A 22,442-nucleotide genomic window follows, 5' to 3' on the forward strand; every position below is an offset into this window, starting at 1 on the left:
ATGGATTGCTCCTGGCAAAGTGTACTGAATTTAGTGTATGTGGCATGGAATAGCTCTCCAGATATTCCCAGGCCGTCCTTTAACCACCGAGGATATATGGAAAGAGTGCATTCCATTACACTTCAGGACCTCAACAGGAGGCAACATTTTTAGAGGTAATATAAATAGAACGAGATGAGAAACTTTAAATAGTAATGAAACTCTCTCTCAGTGCACAGAGCTACATTTTGAGAAACTGGAAACTTTCGTGTTCACAATCTTCAAAAATTTTAAAATTATTTTTGCTTAGTTTGCAAACATTAGGACACTGTATTGCTTGTCCATGAAGTGCCAACTTGCAATTTTTGGATTGTGAATGGCCAGCATATCAGATTACTTATAATCATGAACCCATTTTATCACAAAAAGAATCCAGATCTGGGAAAACCCAAGACACCAGGTCACCTGGGTGCCTAAAACTTGGCACCTGGAGCCAGCCTAGACTAGAGAGGGGGAGCTACTGTGGTTAAGTTGGGTCAGGCCTAGGCAGAGGTGCCAGAGCCACCTGCGCCCTGGCCAAATAAAGCAGCCACTTCTAGGACAAAGAAGTGGAGAGGCTGAGGAGGGAAGGGGAAGAAAAGAGGAGAGCAAAAAAATGCAACAGAAAAGAAGTCTAAATAAAGATAAATTACACAAAATGATTTAAAAATGAAAAAAAAAAAAAAAAAAAAGACTCCTAAAGTGTGCTCGTGCCTATGTTTCTAAATTTTCTGCCAGTGAGAATCTGTTAAGTTTCCAGGCTGCTTGTTATAAAGAGGGATCACTGTACTTTGAGCTTCTTCTTGTAAGGCACCACATGGTTCAGATGCCAAACATGGGGGCCATACTAAGCATTTGTCCCACTGATAGAAAATGGGAGAAAACCCTTAGGGCATCTGGCCTCCTGATTTCTAGACACACCAGTTTACAATTGCTCCTGTTTTACAGTGGTCTTCTCACAAAGTTAATACACAGTATTACGGGATGGCTTTCAAGCTTGCTCAAAACCTTGGTCAGTTTTGGCCGTTATTACTGAAACTGGGACAGCATTCAAAAATGCTTGGAATTTGATACCTCTGCGAAAAACCACATTGATCACATTGGCAAGGGAGCCAACTTGTCACATTTTCTCCTTCCAGGCAACTTTTTGCATTTCTCTTTAAAACTGAAACCTGCCAGAAGCATTAATGGGAATAATGGGGAGCGTTTATATTACCTTTTTCCTTCCCCACACCAGACTCTTTCCAGCTGTACCACAATTACCATGAAGCATTTCCATTCCACAGAAAGTAGGCAGGCAATTGATTACCTTTTATCACCTACAACTTGTTTGTGCGCCTTTCCTGCTCTGAACCGACATGGCCAGTCTCACTACTTTTATCCCACAGCAAAGAAATGTAAGCATTCGACTTTTGGTCATCATCTTATCCACACCTGTCATTGGTCCACATCGTAAGTTTGATACCATAATAGGCTGTTGATAAGGTTTCTACCCACACGTGGCAAGTCATGCTCATGCCCATGATTACTTTGACTTTATGTTTACGGTAGCAGAGCTTTTTTTGGCCCCCCCCCCCAATAATATTTCTGAAAGGGGAACATATTTCCCCACCCTCAGTTTTCTTGATGGGCAGGTGAACAGCAGAAGTGGCCACAGTTCATGCCGAGGGCACTCCCCATCCCGGTGCCATCCTCTCTCCTCCAGCCTCCTGCTTCTTCCCACCTTACTCTCCTCCACTCCTGGGTTTCTGAACTCTTGGTGTGCAGCAGCGTTGCCCTCCCTCTACTGGCACACTCAATGGCTGCAGTGAGCAGGAATTCCACAACTCCGTGGCTTCAATCTCCACTATGACCTTTTTATCATAAATAAAATTAAATGTTAATGCATATTAAGTATAAGACTGTGTGTATTTTATGGATGTGTATTTGATTGTATTATGTCTGTACTTTTAAAGTTAGTAACAATGTTGTGATCCGCCTAGAACAAAATGTCTTTTATACGAGGAATATAAAAAAAAAACTTTAAAATAATTTATATATTGTACAGGAAGTTATACAAACAAGAGGGGAGGGCCTTGAGACACATCTAGTCATTAAGTGACCTCTCTCTCTCTCAGGTGCAAAAGGACACCTATCGCAATATGCAATGTTCTGGGGGATACCAACCATCATACTGTACATATGAGAAACGATACGTCTGCACACTTAGGGTGAATTGAGACACAAAAGGCATTAGTCTGCCCTTTTCATAGCAGCTAACATGAAACAACTATTTCCAAGGTCACGCTTACATAGCCGTTCAGCTAACAAACAAACTATCTCCTACTTAAAGATGTGATCATAACTGGCCACAAAACCAAAGGGTTGGTCTATTCTCCACAACCAAATGCAAACATGCTTCCTTTGTTAGGACAGGCAAGCTGGAAGCCTTGCCACACCTTCCTGCTTTGATGTACCTTTACAGAAATCAAGTACTGCAGTTCATAGCTTCTCCATTCTGGTCAGGCACATGGCTCTGAGCACCATCCCATGGATCAGGACCCATCATCAGATCTGAACCACTTCCTGACACAGAAGGTACAACCCCATACCTCCCTGCTTGTTGACATACCACATCGCCACTTGGTTGTTGGTTTGAATCAGGACAACTTTGTTGGACCTCTGATCTCTAAAAGCCCATAGCATGTACCTGATATGAATTGGGCAAAAATTATTTCAAATTGCTCTACAGTGCCACCCTTGCAGTTACATATGGCTTTCATCATGACCCCCATATCTTGTTATCAAGGCTTTCATCACACCCCAGTCTCATTATCCAGGGACCAAGGTTACCTCCTTTCTTACTGCAGGTGTGCTGGGACATATTGGAAGGTGCACTCTAGATTTGATGTGTCCCTTATGTCTGCCTGTATTTCTAGTTTTTAATTTTGCGTGTCACAGCCAAAGTGAAAGCGGCCTATGCAAGTTTTAGCTAGGGAAGCAGCACACAAGCTAAGGACAGTACCTGGAAAGCCAGTGAAGCAAAAGCAAACTCAGGGTCAATAATTACAGCCAAGGTCAAGGTCCAAAGAAAGAACTGCAGAAGACAGGAACGAACAAGAAAAAGTGAACTTCCTGGTAGGTAGACGTTAAGGCAGGTTGAAAGTCAGAAACAGGAATGTAAAAACAAAGTCTAACAGATCTGTTTTACAATCAGAAACAAGGAAACACAGAGGATGTTAAATACAGGATCCAATTCCATCTGGTTCCTGCTGGATTAATTAGGGAGACTGCAGGCTTCTACTACTGGCAACAGCAGAAGTCAGTGTTTCAGCAGCTCAGAATGCCCACTGGAGTTCAGAGCTTTGCCATATAAAAATCCCCCCCAAAACAGAAGACCTAGTCATAAGATCCTTCAGAAGTATTTGTCATCCCATGATTCCATTACACACCGTGGAAGCCATAAGATTGGTATGCGGCAGTCTTATGGTTATGTATGTCAGTTGTCACCTGCTGAGAGGTGTGGATCAGCGGGCCACTAATTTCGTAAATAAATAAATACCTGTTCGAACCTGGCTGGGCCAGACAATGCTAAAAAGCAATTTTTTGTAGTAAATGTAGTCAAATTTTACACACAAACTTAACTGACATGTTTCCCTTGTTTTAGGTTATCAGAAGCAGAGACAAGATGAAACTCTTTTCCTGACTGGTGGTACAGCCAGAACCCCCTTCCCACAGCATCTGGATGACAGGGTGCTCTAGTCCCTGCAGGAGGCAGCTCTGGTTAATAAGGGCTAGGAGAAAAAAAAAAGCCTGGCCACCTACAATTCAGCACCTAACTCCAGCCAGGGAATCCAGGATGGTAAAGGGCAGTATCAAATTGAGAGGAGTCAGAAACAGCAGCAGCTAGGCTGAAGAAGTGTGTGTTGGGGGGAGGGGGGGGGGGGGTAGAAAAAGCAGGAACTGCTTACCTGTATGTAACAGGTGTTCTCCAAGGACAGCAGAATGGTATTCCTCAAAACATGGGTGACATCATCGGATGAAGCCGGGCATGGAAAACTTATGTCAAAAAGTTTCTAGAACTTTAACTGAGCCTCAATGAGCATGCATTATACCATGCGTCCACGCAAGATCCCCTTCAGTCTTTTGAGAGAGAATTCAAGGATTAAAAAATAGGAGAAGAAATTCACATAGTGAAAACCCAACTCTGCGGGGTGATGGGCAGGTTTCATGAGGGCTAACTTTCTGCTGACCTCCGAGAAGACCTGTTACAGGTAAGCAACTCTGCTTTTTCCCAAGGACATGCAGGATGGTAGTTCTCACACATGGGTGAACCCTAGCTACACACTGCCCCCCTAATGAAAAAGGGGACTAACAAAACACCTAAAATATGTGCAATAGGCACAGCAACTGGTTTTATTGGTAACGGGGAAGGGGGGGGGGGGAAAGAGAGGGACAGCCTGAACACGTTCCAAAGGACAGATTGGCCAAACCTATTGTCGCGGCAGCCATCCCTATTCAAACAATAATGTGATGTGAATGTGTATGATGTAATATGAATGTGTGGAGAGAACCCCACGTCACAGCTCAGCATATCTCTTCTGTGGGAACTGTTCACAAGTAGGCCGCTGACGCTGCCATAGCTTAAACAAAAATCCTTGACGTAACAGAAGAAGATACAATCTGCTAGCCAACTGGAAAGCGTCTGCCTGGCAACGGTGATCCCCGACTTATTCCTATCAAAAGAAACAAAAAGTTCGGTGGACTGTCTTTGGGCTTCTTTCTGCTCCAGATAGAAAGCTAAGATTCTTTTGCAGTCCAAATAGTGCAGTGCTCGTTCGCCTTTGTGTGAAAGGAGGCTGGGAAAGAATGTTTGCAGGACAATGGATTTGTTAAGGTGGAAATCCAATACCACTGCAGGAACACAAGCCCACCCTGTCATGAAAAAAACAGTGTAAGGTAGATAAGTCACTAAGCCCTAGAGCTCGCTGATCCTGTGTGCTAAAGTGACCGCCACCAAAAACATAACCTTCCAATTCAGGTACTTCAGGTTATAGGTGTGCAGCAGCTCAAAAGAAGTTTTCATCAGCCGAGCTAACCCCATATTGAGGTTCCAAGACACAGCAGGAGGCCTTAGGGGAGCCTTCAACTGAAGCAGGCCCTGCATGGAACATACAACCATAGGCTGGAAAAGTTAGGTGTACTATTTACACCATGGTGATAGGTGCCAATTGCACTCAGATGAACTATAAACGGAGTTGATCTGCAAGCCAGCTTCCGATAGGTGTAGAAGGTCATCAAGCAGTTTTTGTGTGGAGCAGAAAAGAGGATCTTGGGCCTTCTGCACACACCACATGGAAAACATCCTCCACTTCACTCCACAGGGCTTTTTAGTGGAAGGCTTTCTAGAAGCCACCAGGACCCAAGACACATCTTCTGAAAGATAGAGCGGTTGCAAAACTAACCTCTCAACATTCAGGCTGTGAATGACAGGGCCTGGAGGTTGGGATGTCTCAACCTGCCTCGATCTTGCATGATGAGATTTGGGGAGGACCCTAGGCTGGTTGGCCTCTGGATGGACAACTCCCACAGGAGTGGAAACCAGTCCTCTCTCAATCAGTAAGGGGCTATGAGTATCATAGTCCACTTGTCCTAGAGAAACTTCAAGAGAGTCTTCGCTATTAAGGGAATAGGAGGATATGCGTACATAAGATCATTGCCCCAATGTCGGGCAAAGACGTCTGAGGCTGGTTTGCCTTATTCTTGCAAAAGAAAGGCACCTTTCTTTTGCAGGGGGACGTGAAGAGATCCATGTCCGGGCTACCCTAGAGGCAGCAGATCAGATTCTAAATCCCCTGGTCTAAGGACCACTCGTGAAGTCTGAAGGCACGACTCAGTCTGTCCGCTAACACATTCTCCATTCTGGTCAGGCACATGGCTCTGAGCACCATCCCATGGATCAGGACCCATCATCAGATCTGAACCACTTCCTGACACAGAAGGTACAACCCCATACCTCCCTGCTTGTTGACATACCACATCGCCACTTGGTTGTTGGTTTGAATCAGGACAACTTTGTTGGACCTCTGATCTCTAAAAGCCCATAGCATGTACCTGATTGCCTAGAGCTCCAGAAAATTGATTTGGCAACAGCTTTCCTTGTCAGATCAGAGACCCTGGGTGGAGAGCCTATCTACATGAGCTCTCCAGACCAGGTGGAAGCATCCGTGGTTAAGACAATTTGGGTAGGACGAACTTGGAAAGAGATCCCCATTCCAGATTTGAAAGTACCCACTACCAGGGCAAAGAGTCCCAGAGGGGACTCTGATGCAATCTTGGAGGATTGGCATGGCCTGGCACCACTGTGACCTCAGGGTCCATTGGGCCTTGTACATGTGCAATCATGCCAAGGGAGTTAAGTGGACACTTGCAGCCCATATGACCCAATAACCTCAACATTTGCCAGGCTGACATGCTGGCTCTGCTGCATCTCTGACGATTATCACAACAAAGTGACAGCCCTTTGACGAGGCAGGAAGGCCTCTACCTGAGCCGTATCTGGCAGGGCTCCTTTGAAGTCCAACTGAAGTGACAGGCTAAGATGGGACTTCGAGTAGTTTATGATGAACCTTAGTGACTCCAACATAGCACATGGACCTGACAGCCCCTGCTTAAGATGTGCTCTTGACCAGCTAATCATCCAGATAAGGGAAACATGCACTCCCAGCCTGCGGGTCTGCGCCGCTACCATGGCAAGGCATTTTGTGAAGACCCATGGGGGCTGACACGAGCTCAAACAACAACATCCGATACTGGAAGTGCTGTTTTTCCACCTTGAATCGGAGATACTTCTGATGACTTGGGAAGATCTCAATATGGGTGTACGCGTCCTTCAGAATGAGGGGGCATAGCCAGTCCCCTTTTTGCAAAAGAAAAGGGGAATCAAGCTGCCCAGGGAAATCATCTTGAACTTTTCCTTTTTGATAAATCTGTTCAAGGCCCTTAGGTCTAAGGTGGGACAGAGTCCTCCTGTTTTTTTTCAAACCAGGAAGTACCTGGAGTAGAATCCCCACCCTCTTTGCTCTTGAAGAGCAGACTAAACTGCTCTAGCCTTGAAGGAGGAAAGTTCAGATAGTGTGCTACTGGCCCCCAAAACGGGCTCGGAGGGCAGTTTGATGGGGCACTCAATAGGTTCAATCGGTACCCTTGAGGGATGATGGGAAGAACTCACTGGTATGAGGTTATACTGGGCCACTGGTTTGCAAAAAAATGTAGTCCCCCTCGCTCCATGTACGGGTAAACTGGACTATGCTCCCTATGACCCAGTCAAAACCCCATTTCTGGAGTTGAGTGAGGTGCTGGCTGGGCCCTAGGAGCTCTCTTCTGCCTGGATGGCTAAAAGAGCCCTGATGCTGCTGACGGGAGTGAGGGGACAGAGGATAGTACTTCCTCTGGTGAAAGACTTCTTCTGCCCCGATCTCGCCGAACTCCTAGCAGAGAAAGACTGGTCCGGAGTGCTGTGGAGAATTGTTGGAGGGTTTCATGGCGGTCCCGGAGCTGGGCCACCACATCCTTCACCCTATCTCCAAAGAGATTCGCCCCAGTACATGGCACTTCAGCAAGTCTTTTCCTGTACCTCTGGTTGGAGATCTGAGGCCTGCAGCCACTCCATTCTGTGGGCGCCAATTCCCACAGCAGACACCCTCAATGCTATTTCAAAAACATCGTAGGTTGCTCTGACTTTGCGTTTTCCGCACTCCAGGCCCTTATACACCCAGAGTCATGAGGATGTCCTGCTGCTGAGGCAATTGCTCGGTCACCTCCTGAACCTGTTTCCAGATGTCCCATGAGTACTGGCTCATGTAGAGCTGGTAGGAAACTATGCAGGCAATAAGCATGGCTCCCTGAAAAACCTCTCTCCCAAGAGCATCCATCACTCTCAGATCCTTCACCAAAAGCGCCAAGGAATGGATCAGAGACCGCTTGTCTCTCTTAAGAGAGAGACAAGAATTCCCGGTGGGGAAGCTGTGACTTAACGAACCCGGGAGCCTTCTGGATGAAGTAAGCCCTGTCAGTCTTCTTATTCAAGGAGGTGTTCCCACATCCCAACATGCACCGGGACCGCCACAATCTCCTTAGGAGGCTCTATAAACTGGAGGATTTCAAGCATTTTGTGCCTGGCATCCTCCTCTGTTGGTAATTGAAACAGGATGGCCTCCACCATCACCCTCACAATCCCTGCAAAGATTAAGTCCTCAGGCAGAGACTTCCTTTAGTGGAGAAGGATCTGAGGGGAGACCCTCAGAGCCATCAATGGAGGATTCCATGGTGTCATCCCCCAAGGGTCATAGAGGCCCTCATCCTCACTGAAATCGGCAGGGGATGGGGCCCTAAGTGCTCGGTCTTCATCCAGAGGTGCAAGCACTGGTGGAGCTGGATGAGGGGGCTGTAGGCCTCAGCACCTCAGCCGGCTTAGGTGGAGCTTCCTCCTCCGAGGAACCAGTCACAACCACTGTATCAGCAGGGGGAAGCTGCGGCGCCCCGTTGGCACCAACGCCAATCCGGGAACAGACGCCCACTGGGTTGGTAACACCAATGCATGCATGGAGCTTCTCCAATAGTGGCTCCAAGATAGAGCGCGCTGGCTCTGGTACTGCCTGTGCTACATAACCGATGCCCCCACATTGCCTGCTTGACAGTTGCACTCGCCACTTGAGCTCCTCCTCAAACATTCCCGATGCAGACACCAACTGAGAGGAAGGAGCAATGACCAGATTCTCTACAAAACCGAAAGGAGGAACAGTGACTGGCATGAGGACCGGTGGAGACCATCGTGGACCCCTACCACGAATGAAAGACTGGCACTCCTCTTCATGGGATCGCTTTGGGGGCATCACTGCATAAGCTGGCACATCTCCGTGCCCAGCACCATGCAACAACACAGACCGATGCTGATGCTTCTTTGGTTTCCCTCAGTGCTTGGCATGGTCTTTCCCCAGTGCCAAGGAACCTGACGTCGTCGGCCTGGAGGAGCCCAACAGTGGCCAATCTCTGGCACCCCTATGAGCCAATGGCACCACTGATGTAGATGGCTCCGTAGTCCTTCGATGCCGATGGTTTGATCCTCTCTGACCCGAAGAGGCGCGCCATCTTAACAAGCCAAAGACAACGTCCTTTTGGGGTCATCTGGGTGCATTTGCGGCAACCCCAGATGTCATGCAATGCCCCCAGGCAGAGGACACATTCATCATGGGAGTCTGTGATGACCATGGTCCTCAGGCACCGAGGGCGTTTCTTAAATCCAGACGTGGCCATAATGGGATGAAATAACCAGGAAGCAAGACCAAAATCTATGGCAACGGGCGTCGATGGCTGGTGGATACCAAAGGAAAGGAAACTTACCAACAAACATTGAAAATCCTTACTAAGAACACTATGGGGAGGACAGAGAGGGATCAGACAAACAAGGCGAAGAAAATACAGTTTGAAATTTGAAAAAATGGAAAGTTTTGCAAAAAAGGTTACAAAGTCAAAATGGGCTTGCACACTGCGAAGCTGCAGCTCTGCATAAAAAGAGAGACTGAAGAGGATCCCCACATGGACACATGGTATAGGTCATGCTGGAAATGCCCAGTATGTCAAGTCAAAGTTCTAGAACTTTTGACATAAGTTTTCCATGTCGGGGCACCATCTGATGATGTCACCCATGTGTGAGGACTACCATCCTGCTTGGCCTCAGAGAAAAAATTATTTAAATCTGTAATTTTCCACTTTTCTTTTTATTTAAAATGTTACTCACCTACTCACAAAAAAAAAGTGTTCTTGGTGAAGTATAACAAAATAATCGCAATTATCAACAAAAATAAATACATGAAAAATAAAATCTCGTCATAATAAAAGTGACACTTTTAGTACATAAAATCCTAGAAAGCAGTCATAAATAACAATCAGAAACAGCACAAAAGCATTTTTGCCTGGCTATATGCATGCGTGAATGCAAGAGACAACATGGCTGCATTTACGCATGCATACTTGTGTGGTCCACTGATTTGCCTGTTGTGCCACCCGTGGTGCATGCGCAGTTTTATGCCTGAAGTTTCATACTGTGGTGGAAGCGGGTGGTTGCAAAAACAGTTCTGTCTCATGCTCACTTGTGTTCTTACTAGTTTTCCTTTTCCTCTATGTAGCACCATTAAGATACGAGTGGTTAGAGAGTATACTGTCTGCGCTAAGGTTTCCTTTCTGCTACCCTTAGGAGAATCTTTGCTATGTCAGTGTCCTTTTTCGGCTACTCCCTATATCTGTCTGCTTTCTCTCACTCTTTTGATCTGTAGATAGTGTTGAAGACGTGGCATGCTAGTCTCTCTTCTGTATGGCTTATCTTCTTGTGCAGCCGGCGGAAAGACACCAGGTCACACAGCTCCAACACCATCCACTCAGCCCAACAAAAGAGGTTAATTTTCACTTGTTTATTTTTGTTTTAATGTAAGCAAATATTTAATATATTTCTAGTAAACAAAAGGGAAATGACACAAACATTTTTGGTTCCGGTCGTTCATTCAATTCCCTTTTTGGCGCATTTCGTGTGCATAAATGTTGTATTGGGCAAAAAACCTAATGTTATGAAAGTAAAAGGATTTACAAGGCATAAGCTACCATATAAATAAAAATGACTGCACATCCCTAGTAAATGATATTCTCCATAATGACCTATCATGTAATGCTGAGCATGGCTGAAAGAAATGAGTGCTTGAATGCAACATGGAGTTATGTGTGGTGTGAAGAAGGGATGTGCTGTATGTACCCCAGCTTGAGAAACAGACAAGTAAACAGTAAGCAGTAAACAGACAAGTAAAAGTATATTGAAATTTACATAATTATATTCCAAATTTTGCTAGTATTGCCAGAACAAAGCAAATCACAGCAGAATCAATTATACAAAAACAAGAGGCTGCAGATAATACACAAATTTATCACACACAAAATCAAAAGAACTTACAATTAAAAATAACATTTTACAACACAGACTCCACCCCTGCTATGACCCGCCCCCGAGAATGTAAACATGAAACTCCAGGAACCCACCCCACCCTCCATAAGCCAGTGAAGTTTCCCCTCACTGCTTATCAAAACAGAGGCAGAGTATTTTAAAATTATGATCTCTGCCCATGTATCAATTAGGAGATAAACCACATTTTTAAATGTTTACAAAAAAGCATGTACTACCAATCTACTATCTTTTGTGAGCCAATTCTGTGAATCAGGGGCTACACATAATATTGCCAGGGGTATAAACTTTTTTTTTTTTTTTAACTCAGGTGTCAGTGAAAATTCTTAAGAGCCCACGGGTGAGGAGGGTAGGGAGCTGGAATTCCTTATATTTTGTAAATTAATTATTAATCTTTTTTTTTTCCATTTTATTTTTATTGCTTTTCTTTAGACTTTGTTTTCCCTTTCCTCTCCCAGGATTTCTCCATCCCTCACTTACTTCCTTCTCCTGTGGGGCTGGCTGCTGATCCTCCCAGACCCAGGTGGTTGCACCCCACCAGATGGGCAGCAGGTACTAAATTTTAGCTGCCCAGGAGATCCGACACCCAGCCTCTTCCCCACTTCAGAATGGCTTCAGGAACCAGGTGCTGAATTTTAGGTAACAATGTGAAACACCCATTCACCCCTCTGTGTACATGCATTTTATTGTGATTCCTGGAGCACTCTGATCTAAAATATGCTTACTCCTGCTCACAGCTTGTGTAAGTCTGGGCTGTAGGGATTTTTGACAGTAAAACATTATTTTGTGATTTGGGAAAAGTAAGAACTCTAGCTGCAACAAAGCACCACCTTTTAACTCTGTCACATTACCTCCTAAGATAATTTAACCACCTTCCCATGGAAAAGACTGATTCTTCTATAGATCACATGGCGTACCCTAACATGTACATTACCAAGGCTGGAAAAATTCCTGGTTGTGGACCCAGTGAGGGGCGTTAACAGAGTTCCCATGAGGCTCTATTTCTTTCTATGTATGCCAAATATCTTTCAGGCCACAGATTGTTTTAACAGGTATCTTCTTTTTCAGCAGTTTCTATTTTGACTTTTTACTATTTGACTTGCAGAGGTTGAAAAGAATTTGGGAGATTCAGCAACAGTGCACGCCTATTTGGGAGGTTCTCAGGTAAATGAAAGGGGAACAGTCATCACTTGCCCGCAGCGAGGTGCAGGTTCTTAGTATACACATCCATTGGCATTATAACCCACAGAGTACTAATCCACATTTCACACCAAGCATGAGTTCCGTGAAGAACTACTGCTGAAAATGTTTCTCATAACAATTCTAAACATGAGAGAAAAAAACTCTAAAAAATTAAAGCTGCACTGGAAAACAAATCTATTATTAGAAAGTTGTTGAGGCAGTCTCAATGGGACTTATGTTTATAACCAACTTGACAGCTCAACCTATCAAAAAAAAAGGGATCCAAGCATCATCCTTAAACTAGTGGAAAGAGCTACAACAGCTGTCTTAAGAAACCAGTCTTTCACAGCATGACATTTACAGCTATAATCACCACTAACTTGCTAAGCCCAGAGGAGACACCAAGTATCCCAGAAATGATCAGGTCCCACTGTGCTTGAACGTTGGATAAGTACATGAATACGAGGGACTGGGCCGGTGTCAGTATTGTGGACTGCCATGCACACAGCCTGAACTCAATTCCCTGGTCAATCCTTCCACTCTCCAAGCTGGCCAGAGATGCTGCAGAAACAGTGTCCATAACCTCTTGGGGGCCCCCAGTCATTGTGCAACAGTGAGCGACCCCCAGTGGCCAGATTTATGGCTCATGACTGCAGGATGCTGAAAGGAGCTCTGGTACATAAGCCACCAGATGACAGCTGACTCTGCACGGAATGGACTAAAGTATGTTAAAGAGAAAAATCTCATGGTACCGGATCCCTGCCCCAATTTCAGAATGAACTGAAAACCTACTGGAGCAGGTGGAAACTGCCAGGCCTCACCTAAAAAAATACAAGAAATGAATGCTCTTTAATAAATCGTTCTGGGTATTTCTCTCTCATGTTTGACGTCTACTGTCTAAATTTCATTAGAACAGAACAAATACTGTTAATACAAGAAATGGCACAAGATGATTCAGAGGAATGTTAATTTTTCTAGCCTGGCTCTTTTAGAGGCTTACATCCGTTCTTCTCAACAGTAACAGCATTCACTGGCTAACAGACTGCTGATTGCTCTTATCCCCGGTGCAGGTCAGTTGAAAAATGCTTCTGCATTCCTTGAAATATAGCTTCTAACACTTTGGATCAAAGTGCACAAACAGTATTTGTAGTGTTTTATTCTTTAAAACAGAATATATTTCTCCTTTACCACAAAATCTGGCAGAAGTAAGACACAAAAAAAAAAAAAAAGATTTGTATTTTCAAAAATGGCAGCATGGCAAAAAGCTCCCAGTGTTCACAGTTTTCTTTTGGTGTGGTATATAAAATTGCTGCATAAACAAATTTAAGGCCATTGAATTCAGGCTTCCCACCTCCAAAACTAGAGTGCTACTTCAGAACTTAAAACTCCAGTTACCAACACTTTTAGATCACACCTTAACCATGCAAACTCGACACAAACAAGAACACAATCAATATGAAACTCATGGCTACCAATGACTGACAAATGCTAGCTCTCCACGTGGTTAAGGCAGCCAGAGTAATGCTACATGCCGTCCTCAACCACTGGGTTCTGGTCCACTACTTCCCACCTTCAGCTTGCTTCTGGTGGCTCTTTTTTCCATCCTGTTTTACTTTTTTGAGGAATTAGATGTGTTCATTATGTCCCAAGGTATACCAGGACTTTGTGAAAAGAACTAATACCGTCTCCCTATGTGCTGTCACTTCCTCGTCTCCCTATTTCTCCCACCTCCTTTTGCTGACTGTAACACTAATCACGGACCTCAGCTAAAAAAAAAAAAAAAAAAGATCAACACAATCTTACACAAGAAGCACAGGAAGGCAAAACCGGAAGCACCAACAGATGTTATGAAATGCATAAACTGTTCTTTAAATCTTTTTTTAAACTGAGGCGTCTTGGCTTACTAAAACAAACCATCTTGCAGTAACAAACCTTTTGAAAAGGGAAATCAACAGTACAAAGAAACTTGTAAGCCAAACACTTGTTTTGAGTTGCTGAGGGCAATTGGAGGTTTCAACTAAAGGCACAAGGCAAAAAATTCGAGTTGCGAAGAAAAAAAAGCAGCAGGGTGGCTAACCCTGTGCTCTGATTGTGCCCCCACCCTCGAATGGAGATATCAGGATACGCAGCGCTACACGCAGATCAGGCACGGCGGCCCCCTAAGCGGCGTTTCCACGCCTCCAATTCTAAAGCCGCCTCTGCAAGCTGCAGCAGGAGTGCCGAGCCCGGTGCAGCTTGGAATCCGAGGCGAGGCAGCCCACAGTTATGCTCCATAACTCCAGGCAGGCAGGGGGTAAATGCCACTACTTAAACAAAACACACCGAACTAGTTCCGCGTTGCAACAGCAATCTCGACTCGGCATAAAAGAAGAAACGTGGTGTGAGAGCCGCGATCACTTCACTTTCCTTCAGATGCCCGGGCTCGGCGAAATCCGGCACAAAAACAAACCGAACGGGATGCGAAAGGTTGAAACTAAAAAGATGCCAGACTCACAGGATCAAGCAGGATTCACTGTCAGCAGGCAGAACAGTCGCACAATTTGCTTTCATGTATAGTTAAAAAAAAAAAAAAAAAGTAATGATAATAAAGAGTAATTCGCACGCCGATGCAAACTGTAGAAAGCAAAAAAAAAAAAATTGCATAAAGTGGGTTTCTATGAAAATCGGCTCTGGAGCTGCAGGGCTGACATCCGGCGCAGAGCAAATTCAAACTTCAAAGCCTCTGGTGGCAAACAGAAAAAAAGTCAATCAAGCCGCCGCTGCTAACACGCTGATACTCGGGCACACACACAATGCAAGGGGGGGGAGACAAATACTTTTAGTAACTGCTGCCAACAGCGCGATGCTTTGAGAACACTCCCCACACGTTTGCCTGCAATGTTTCTATACAGTGCCGCTGGGGAAGCAGCCCAAGGGAAAAGCATTCAAACTTTGCAAAATAAAACAAAAAAAAAACCATTTCTGACAGAAAGGCGAGGGGCTGTAGAGACAGTGCCTGTAAAGAGCTGGCTAGGTGGGGAGGAGCGGCAGGTGAGCCGGGGACAGGGTAAAACCCTGCAAAAGCACTAGCAACTGTAAATCAGTCAATCAAGCCCCAAACAAGCAGAAACCAGCAGAAACATTTCAATAACAATCAGACGAGTCCAGCCCTCCTCTGCCCGTCCCCCACTTCCTCTCTCCGGACACTCGATGGCCAGTTCGAGGTAGGGGACCGAGACTCTCCCCCACCTACGGCAGTGCGATTCGAGGCGCGGCGCCTCGTACCTGAGTTTTCCCTCCCCTCCCCGGAGCTTTCCCCGGCGATCTCTTACCCGGTGGCAGCAGCAGGAGGGGGAGAGGCGCTCAGCACCCCCGCGCCCTCGCCTCCCAGCGGGCTCCCGGCCGGCTCGGGCGGCGAAGAGGAACCGCGCCAGCCCGGGGAAGGCGGCGGCAAAACGGGCAGGAAGCCTCCTCCGCCGGACACGGACAGGAAGCTCGGCGGCTCCGGCGGCAGCAGCAGCGACTCGGGCTTGTCCAGGTCCACGCTCCGCACTTTGCGCAGCTGCTTCCGTCTCCAGTCGGCACGCTGCTCCCTGCAGCCCGCCTCCCGCGGCTCCCCGCTGGCGCTGCCCGGGCTGCCGCTCTTCGAGCTCCCGCCTCCGCTCTCCGGGCCGGCCCCGACCGCCGCGGGGCTGCCCCCGGCGGCCGCTATTCCCGACGACGAGGCGCGATTCCCCGCCGCAGCCGCCATTTTCTCTCCTGGGTTCACATTCGCTCTGCGGCGGCCGCCGCCGGGGGAGGAGGAAGAAGAGAGACTGGGTTGTGCACCGGCTGGGCGCAAGGAGCGCAGGGGCTACGCCACCGGCGTAAGAAGGGGAGTGGGCGTAGCGCAGGTCCGTAGGAGGCGGCTGCGGGCAGAAGGTGATCGGCAGCGCCCAGCACGGTCTGTGCCATAAGCGGCAGCACCAGTACTGCCGCTTAGTAATGTGCATAAAAAAAAACGAATTCTCTTTAACACTCTTTACATTCCTTAACTCCCATTTATTTATAAGTTCGGGGATTGGAGGCGCACAGTTGATATGCATGCATGGAGTATTTTATGTGTGTACTGAAACGTTTGGTTAAGAGCTGGGGGGAGGGGCGGTGAACCGATGACCTGGCTGAGGCCCCAGTTCTCATGCAGATTTGTTACCGCCAGTTACTTCATCTCCTTTACTGTCTTGCCAAACGCTGAGTCTGAGCATACACTAGTTTCACCTGTGTGTATGTGTTTTGTTTTCTCTACACTGAGTTACAGATGACTGGTTTGGGGCTGATCAGTGGAGAAGAGCTTCTGACGGGTACTATTCCCTAAATCCCCCACCATTTCAGTGGAGCCAGGGAGCCACCCTGGCCATTGTTGGATTTTTGTGTTCTTCACCATCAGTGTACTATAGGAGGAGGCGACCTAAAGTGCAGAAAACTACAACAACTCAAAAAAGATTTATTTTTGTTTAATCTTTTAATTTGCATTACATCGCAGAAAATGTGGTTAAGATTCCTAGTTGATAAACATGATCTTGTTTTTGGCATTTCTTACCATTAAGACGAGTACTTCTAAAACATTACTTTTCCTCTAACTTACTTTTGAAAAATTGTAATGTTAGCTGCATAAAACTTGATGCCTTAAGGGCTAGACACAAACACTGAAGAATCATTGACAATGGTGAGCTCTGGCATTTTTTATGTTTATAAATTTGGATATATGAGCATTTGTAGTACTAAATACATGAAATTTAAAACTTTATCATACTATTAGTCCATGCTAATCTGTTTTTGCAGTGAACACCTACCTTTTTTTAAATCTGATTTGAATGAATGGTGCTATATGCAATTTTTTTTGCAGGTCTTTTTGCATTGTTTATATCCTTATTTGATTTATTTTCAGGCACTTCAGAGTGGATTATATTTTGTCCCCAGAGGTCTCAACTGAAATAATGTGAAGGCTGCATATATGAAAGGTTATATCAGATTTGCACACGCAAGCACCTAAATTACCTTTCATCAACTGACATAAGCTGAACTGGCACAAGCACCTACACCAGCAGATACCTCATGGCCTTCACTTATCAAACTCATACTAGCAACAAGCTCATTTTGCAAGCAGACCTCAACATGGCCAGCATAGTAAATGATCTTGGGCAAGTTCCTTCATTTTCCATTGCCTCAGGTGCAAACCTACCATAGGATTTATCATTCTGCTATAAAATTAGAGGAATGATGAGCCATGGCCAGAAAAAGGGCGGGGGAGGGGGGCGATAATATGCACCCGACCGCATCGCCCCCATAGCACCCCTGCAAAAGATGTAGTTAGTTTTAGCGCTATTGCTGGCAATAAACATTATCACCCGCAGCGCAACCGGCCCCCACATTTTTTAAATCCCGGCCAAACCCCTCCCCTTTCCCTCCTTTGTTCCACCGTTTGACAAAAGCAGAATCTTCTGAAAATAATTTGGGCTCTTTACATGCATAAACCATGCGGTATGCGTTCACTTTTAATGTATTGCATGTGAGCAAAAGTGTGCACAGTTTGGTAAGCGGGAACATTGTGTATACATTTTTCACTATTATGGTGTTATTTCTAATTCAATGTTTGTCTTATTCAAGATATCAAGTGCCACTCCGATAACTTTCCTTGACAGCCCAGAGTGGGCGAAACGCTGACAGTGTTGGAGTGAAAGTAATTCCTGAGAGCAAGGACAAAAACTAAAAAGACATGGGATAGGAGGTGATGTCCTTTCGTGGATTACAAACTGGTTAAAAGGCAGGAAACAGAGAATAGGATTAAATGGTCAATTTTCTCAGTGGAAAAGGGTAAACAGTGGAGTGCCTCAGGGATCTGTTCTTGGATCGGTGGTTTTCAATCTACTAGATAAATGAAGCTTGGCCGACATGCCGCAAATGCGCAGTAGAGAGCAACTCTACCGCGCATGCGCGGGCAGCTCGTCTGTCAGAGCTTGCCTGTAACAAAAATGGTGCGGCGAGGAGCAGTAGCAGCAGCAGCGCGCGAGAGGGACGGAGGGAGGGATCTCCCCCGGAGATCTTCCGTCTGCACCATCCAAAGGGGTTGTGAATGAGCTGAGAGAGGGGGAGTGACTGAGGGGAGGGGGAAGGAGGAGAGAGTGGGGGGGGGGGAGGGAGGGGGAGGGGGAAGACAGTGGGGGTGGGAGGAGAGAGTGAGGAGAGGGGGGAGGTGGAGGAGAGTGTGAGGGGAGGGGGAGGGGGGAGGGAGACTAGAGGGGGAGGGAGAATGAGGGGTAAGGAAATGGACTGAAAAAAAAATGTTAATGTAGCCCGTTGTTACGGGCTTAATGGCTAGTATATATATAAATGATCTGGAAAGGAATACTATGAGTGAGGTTATCAAATTTGCGGATGATACAAAATTATTCGGAGTAGTTAAATCACACGCGGATTGTGATACATTACAGGAGGACCTTGCAAGACTGGAAGATTGGGCATCCAAATGCAGATGAAATTTAATGTGGACAAGTACAAGGTATTGCATATAGGGAAAAATAACCCTTGCTGTAGTTACACAATGTTAGGTTCCATATTAGGAGCTACCACCCAGGAAAAAGATCTAGGCATCATAGTGGATAAAATCATCGGCTCAGTGGGCTGCAGCAGTCAAAACAGCAATCAGAATGTTAGGAATTATTAGGAAGGGAATGGTTAATAAAACGGAAAATGTCATAATGCCTCTGTATCACTCCATGGTGAGACCGCATCTTGAATACTGTGTACAATTCTGGTCGCCGCATCTCAAAAAAGATATAGTTGCGATGGAGAAGGTACAGAGAAGGGCAACTAAAATGATAAAGGGGATGGAACAGCTCCCCTATGAGGAAAGGTTGAGGAGGTTAGGGCTGTTCAGCTTGGAGAAGAGACGGCTGAGGGGGGATATGATAGAGGTCTTTAAGATCATGAGAGGTCTTGAACGAGTAGATGTGACTCGGTTATTTACACTTTCGAATAATAGAAGGACTAGGGGGCATTCCATGGTTAGCAAATAGCACATTTAAGACTAATCGGAGAAAATTCTTTTTCACTCAATGCACAATAAAGCTCTGGAATTTGTTGCCTGAGGATGTGGTTAGTGCAATTAGTTTAGCTGGGTTCAAATAAGGTTTGGATAAGTTCTTGGAGGAGAAGTCCATTAACGGCTATTAATCAAGTTTACTTAGGGAATAGCCAGCCACTGCTATTAATTGCATCAATAGCATGGGATCTTCTTAATGTTTGGGTAATTGCCAGGTTCTTGTGGCCTGGTTTGACCTCTGTTGGAAGCAGGATGCTGGGCTTGATGGACCCTTGGTCTGACCCAGCATGGCAATTTCTTATGTTCTTACTATTAGCTCTTTCTAAGGATTATATTGACACTCTGTTGAAAGAAACAGTTGACCAATCATTTAAACTCTAATTGGACCAATGTTTTTAATATCCAAAAGCAAATAGTTTGTATGGAATTACAAGGAGCAACACTATTGCAATACATTAAAAGTGAACACATACCACGTAGTTTGCGCATGTACAAAGAGCCCAAATTATTTTCAGAAGAACCCGCTTTTGTTGAATCGTGAAACTTCCCTCATGGTCCTTATTGTAGACAAGACTAAAGAGGTATCAATATCACTAAAAAGCGAGGTGGAGACAAAGTTGAATTCCTTAAAATTGGATACCACGCTGGATCTGTTTGACATGCATTTAGATGATTTAAAGAAGAACATCGAAAATTTTCGATCGGAATTACGACTGTTCAAAACAAATATCACAGAGATACATCTAACTATGAAAAGAGTTTCGTCTATCCCTGGATGGGGCCCATGAAAACCTCAAAGAAAGTCACATTTGTACAATCTGTTGACTCCTCAGGGAGTGATGAATCCAAATCTTCTACTACTTTTTTTAGATGTGGGCAACATAGGCAAGAGAATAGAGAGAGATCGCCAACAGAGACAAAGGGGACACGGTTGGACTCACCCATTTATTCGCTTGGAAAACCAGTGAACTCAATACAATTAGCTGAAACTCACAAATTAGTCCCATGGCACAACAAGCCCAATAGCGGAAGCTTGGTTTTCAATATATCAAATAGAAGATTTAGTGATGAGGAGGTGGCAGGTTGGCTAAATGTCGTTTATATTGAGTCTGGCATCGATTGCATTGAAAGAAAATTTATTTTGTTTTTCAGGATCAACTTTATTTACAAGTAAGTGGGACAATAATGGGAGCAACAATGACGCCATCTATTGCCAATTTTACATGGTAGAATTTTGAGAAAAATTGGGTATAGCAATCTCCCTTCCAAGACAAGATCATTATCTGGAAAAGGTATATCAATGACTTGCTGTGGGATGGCATTATAGAGGAAGTTAAGTTATCCCTTTTCATCATTGGTTTAATACATGTGAAGAAGGATTACAATTTTCTTTAAACTATAGCCAGATGCAAATTTCTTTTTTAGATGTAGTCATCGGTATTTATTTATTTATTTGTTTATTTATAGGCTTTTTTATACTGATATTAGTGGTTATCGGTTTACTATTAGTGAAACCCAAGAAGAGTACAGACTGCAGTAAATATTTGGATTTTACCAGTGCTCATCCCAAAGCCTAATGTGAAAACCTGCCTTTTAGAAAATTTTTGAGGATTAAAAAAAGATCTGCTCATCTATTGAAGAATACAGGTTTCAATCCAGATTCCTTTCATACAAGTTTCATTTTTTTACAATTTTTTTAGAAAAAGGGTATCCCACAAATGTGGTACGGAAAGCATTCAAGAGATCTTTATATTATTCGAGAGATAAATTGCTCAAAAGTTCAGCTACAAAATAGGATCAAGCAGGGACTTTCATTTAAGTGCTGAAACATTTGGCTGGAATTGTAAAAATAACTAAGGTTTTTTAGACATTTTGACAGTACATCAGGCATTCAGATAGAGCAAATTGCATTTTGCATACACCCATGGAAAAAAAAATTAAAAAAAGAAAAGTCCAGTGTTTTTACCAACAGACAGTAAATTAACAGGACGTTATAAGTGTAGTGCTTGTCAGTCCTGCACAGTAACTTTGAATGTAAAAACATTTTAACATCCAGTTATTCAAAAGAAATATCCCTTAAGGTATTTTTCCAACTGTGCATCATCTTTTGTGGCTTATGTGTCTATATGTCCATGGGCAGTTTGAAACACCATTGGTGGTGCACTCCATTGAGGCATCACACAATTTCTCTGACTACAGATTTTTTGCAATCAACACCATACCACAATGTCCTCAGGGGTGATAGGGAAACATTTTATTTAAAAAAGAACAAATAAGGATATATGAATTGGGAAGTTTACAACCGACAGGATTGAATTTTTATATTGATAGGGGTCTGTTTGTTTGAAACCTTATGAGCAACAATGAACATCCCCATAAGGTACCATTGTCATTTATATTGAGTCTGGGATGGATTGCTTTGAAAGAAAATGATTGGTTTTTCAATCTGTTTTTTGATTGGTCAAGTTAAATTTAAAGAGCTGGAAGGAAGAGCATGAGCCGAAACCATTTTTTGAATCATGTAGGCATCACATCATAAAATTTGTGAGCATAAGTGTGTACAGTTTGGGAAGAGGGAACATTTTGTGTAAGTTTTTCAGTATTATGTTGTTATTTCCAATTCAGTGTTTGTCTTATTCAAGATATCGAGTGCTCAGATAATTTTCCCTGACGCAGCCCAGAGTGGGTGAAATGCTGACAACGTCAGAGTGAAAGTAATTCCTGAGAGCAAGGACAAGCCTCCTAGCACATATGGCTTTTTTTGATAAAAATGTCAACAAATTTGGAAGTCATACTTGATTACTGAAATATTTTAAATTATAAATGCAACAAAAATAAAACAAATACATTAAGAAGATAAATCACTGAGATCTTTTTTTTAACTAATGATGGTGCTTTGTTTCATTTGATCACAGGCCGAGATTAGGCATCTGAAGTTTTTTCCTCTGGTATAAATGAATTTCTGTGCGTTTAAGAAATTTTCACTGAATGCATACAGTTTCATAAACAGAAAAAATACAGACAAGGCTCAATTTAGTGTTGTCATGGATGTGAGCCTTTGGGCTGTGGAGTGGTTGATGCAGCCTAGCTAACAAACCCACCAGGCCCACACAGATAGCTGATGAAATCACTCTTACTGGGGCTTGAGATTCACCTAGCCATGTTCCTCACAAGATGAACCCTTGGGTTCCAGGG

General features: G+C 44.5%; 1 protein-coding gene and 1 long non-coding RNA gene across 4 annotated transcripts in view; one reads left to right on the forward strand and one right to left on the reverse strand.

Annotated features, from left to right (window-relative positions):
• The window catches only part of MAP3K1 (mitogen-activated protein kinase kinase kinase 1), a 226,612-nt gene extending 210,569 nt beyond the window's left edge, over nt 1-16,043 (reverse strand). Inside the window, exon 1 of one of the 2 annotated variants that reach the window (XM_029576902.1) lies at nt 15,499-16,043. In XM_029576902.1, coding sequence (XP_029432762.1) covers nt 15,499-15,917 — 419 coding nt within the window. In that variant the 5' untranslated portion in view covers nt 15,918-16,043. Of the gene's footprint in view, nt 1-13,187; nt 13,207-15,498 lie in introns of those variants that run through there. The other variant, XM_029576912.1, reaches the window with a different exon arrangement.
• LOC115075941 lies at nt 15,223-22,095 on the forward strand. Of its 2 annotated transcripts, XR_003852651.1 has the most exons (4): nt 16,244-17,933; nt 18,637-18,704; nt 20,400-20,417; nt 21,890-22,095. It is a non-coding gene; the product is annotated as an uncharacterized LOC115075941 (long non-coding RNA). The 2 variants fall into 2 exon arrangements; XR_003852652.1 differs by lacking the exon at nt 18,637-18,704 and adding an exon at nt 15,223-15,390 and having other exon boundaries at nt 16,464-17,166; nt 20,400-22,095.
• The last annotated feature ends 347 nt before the right edge of the window (nt 22,096-22,442 follow it).

Source organism: Rhinatrema bivittatum, chromosome 1 (genome assembly GCF_901001135.1).
Source record: "Rhinatrema bivittatum chromosome 1, aRhiBiv1.1, whole genome shotgun sequence".
NCBI lineage: Eukaryota > Metazoa > Chordata > Amphibia > Gymnophiona > Rhinatrematidae > Rhinatrema > Rhinatrema bivittatum.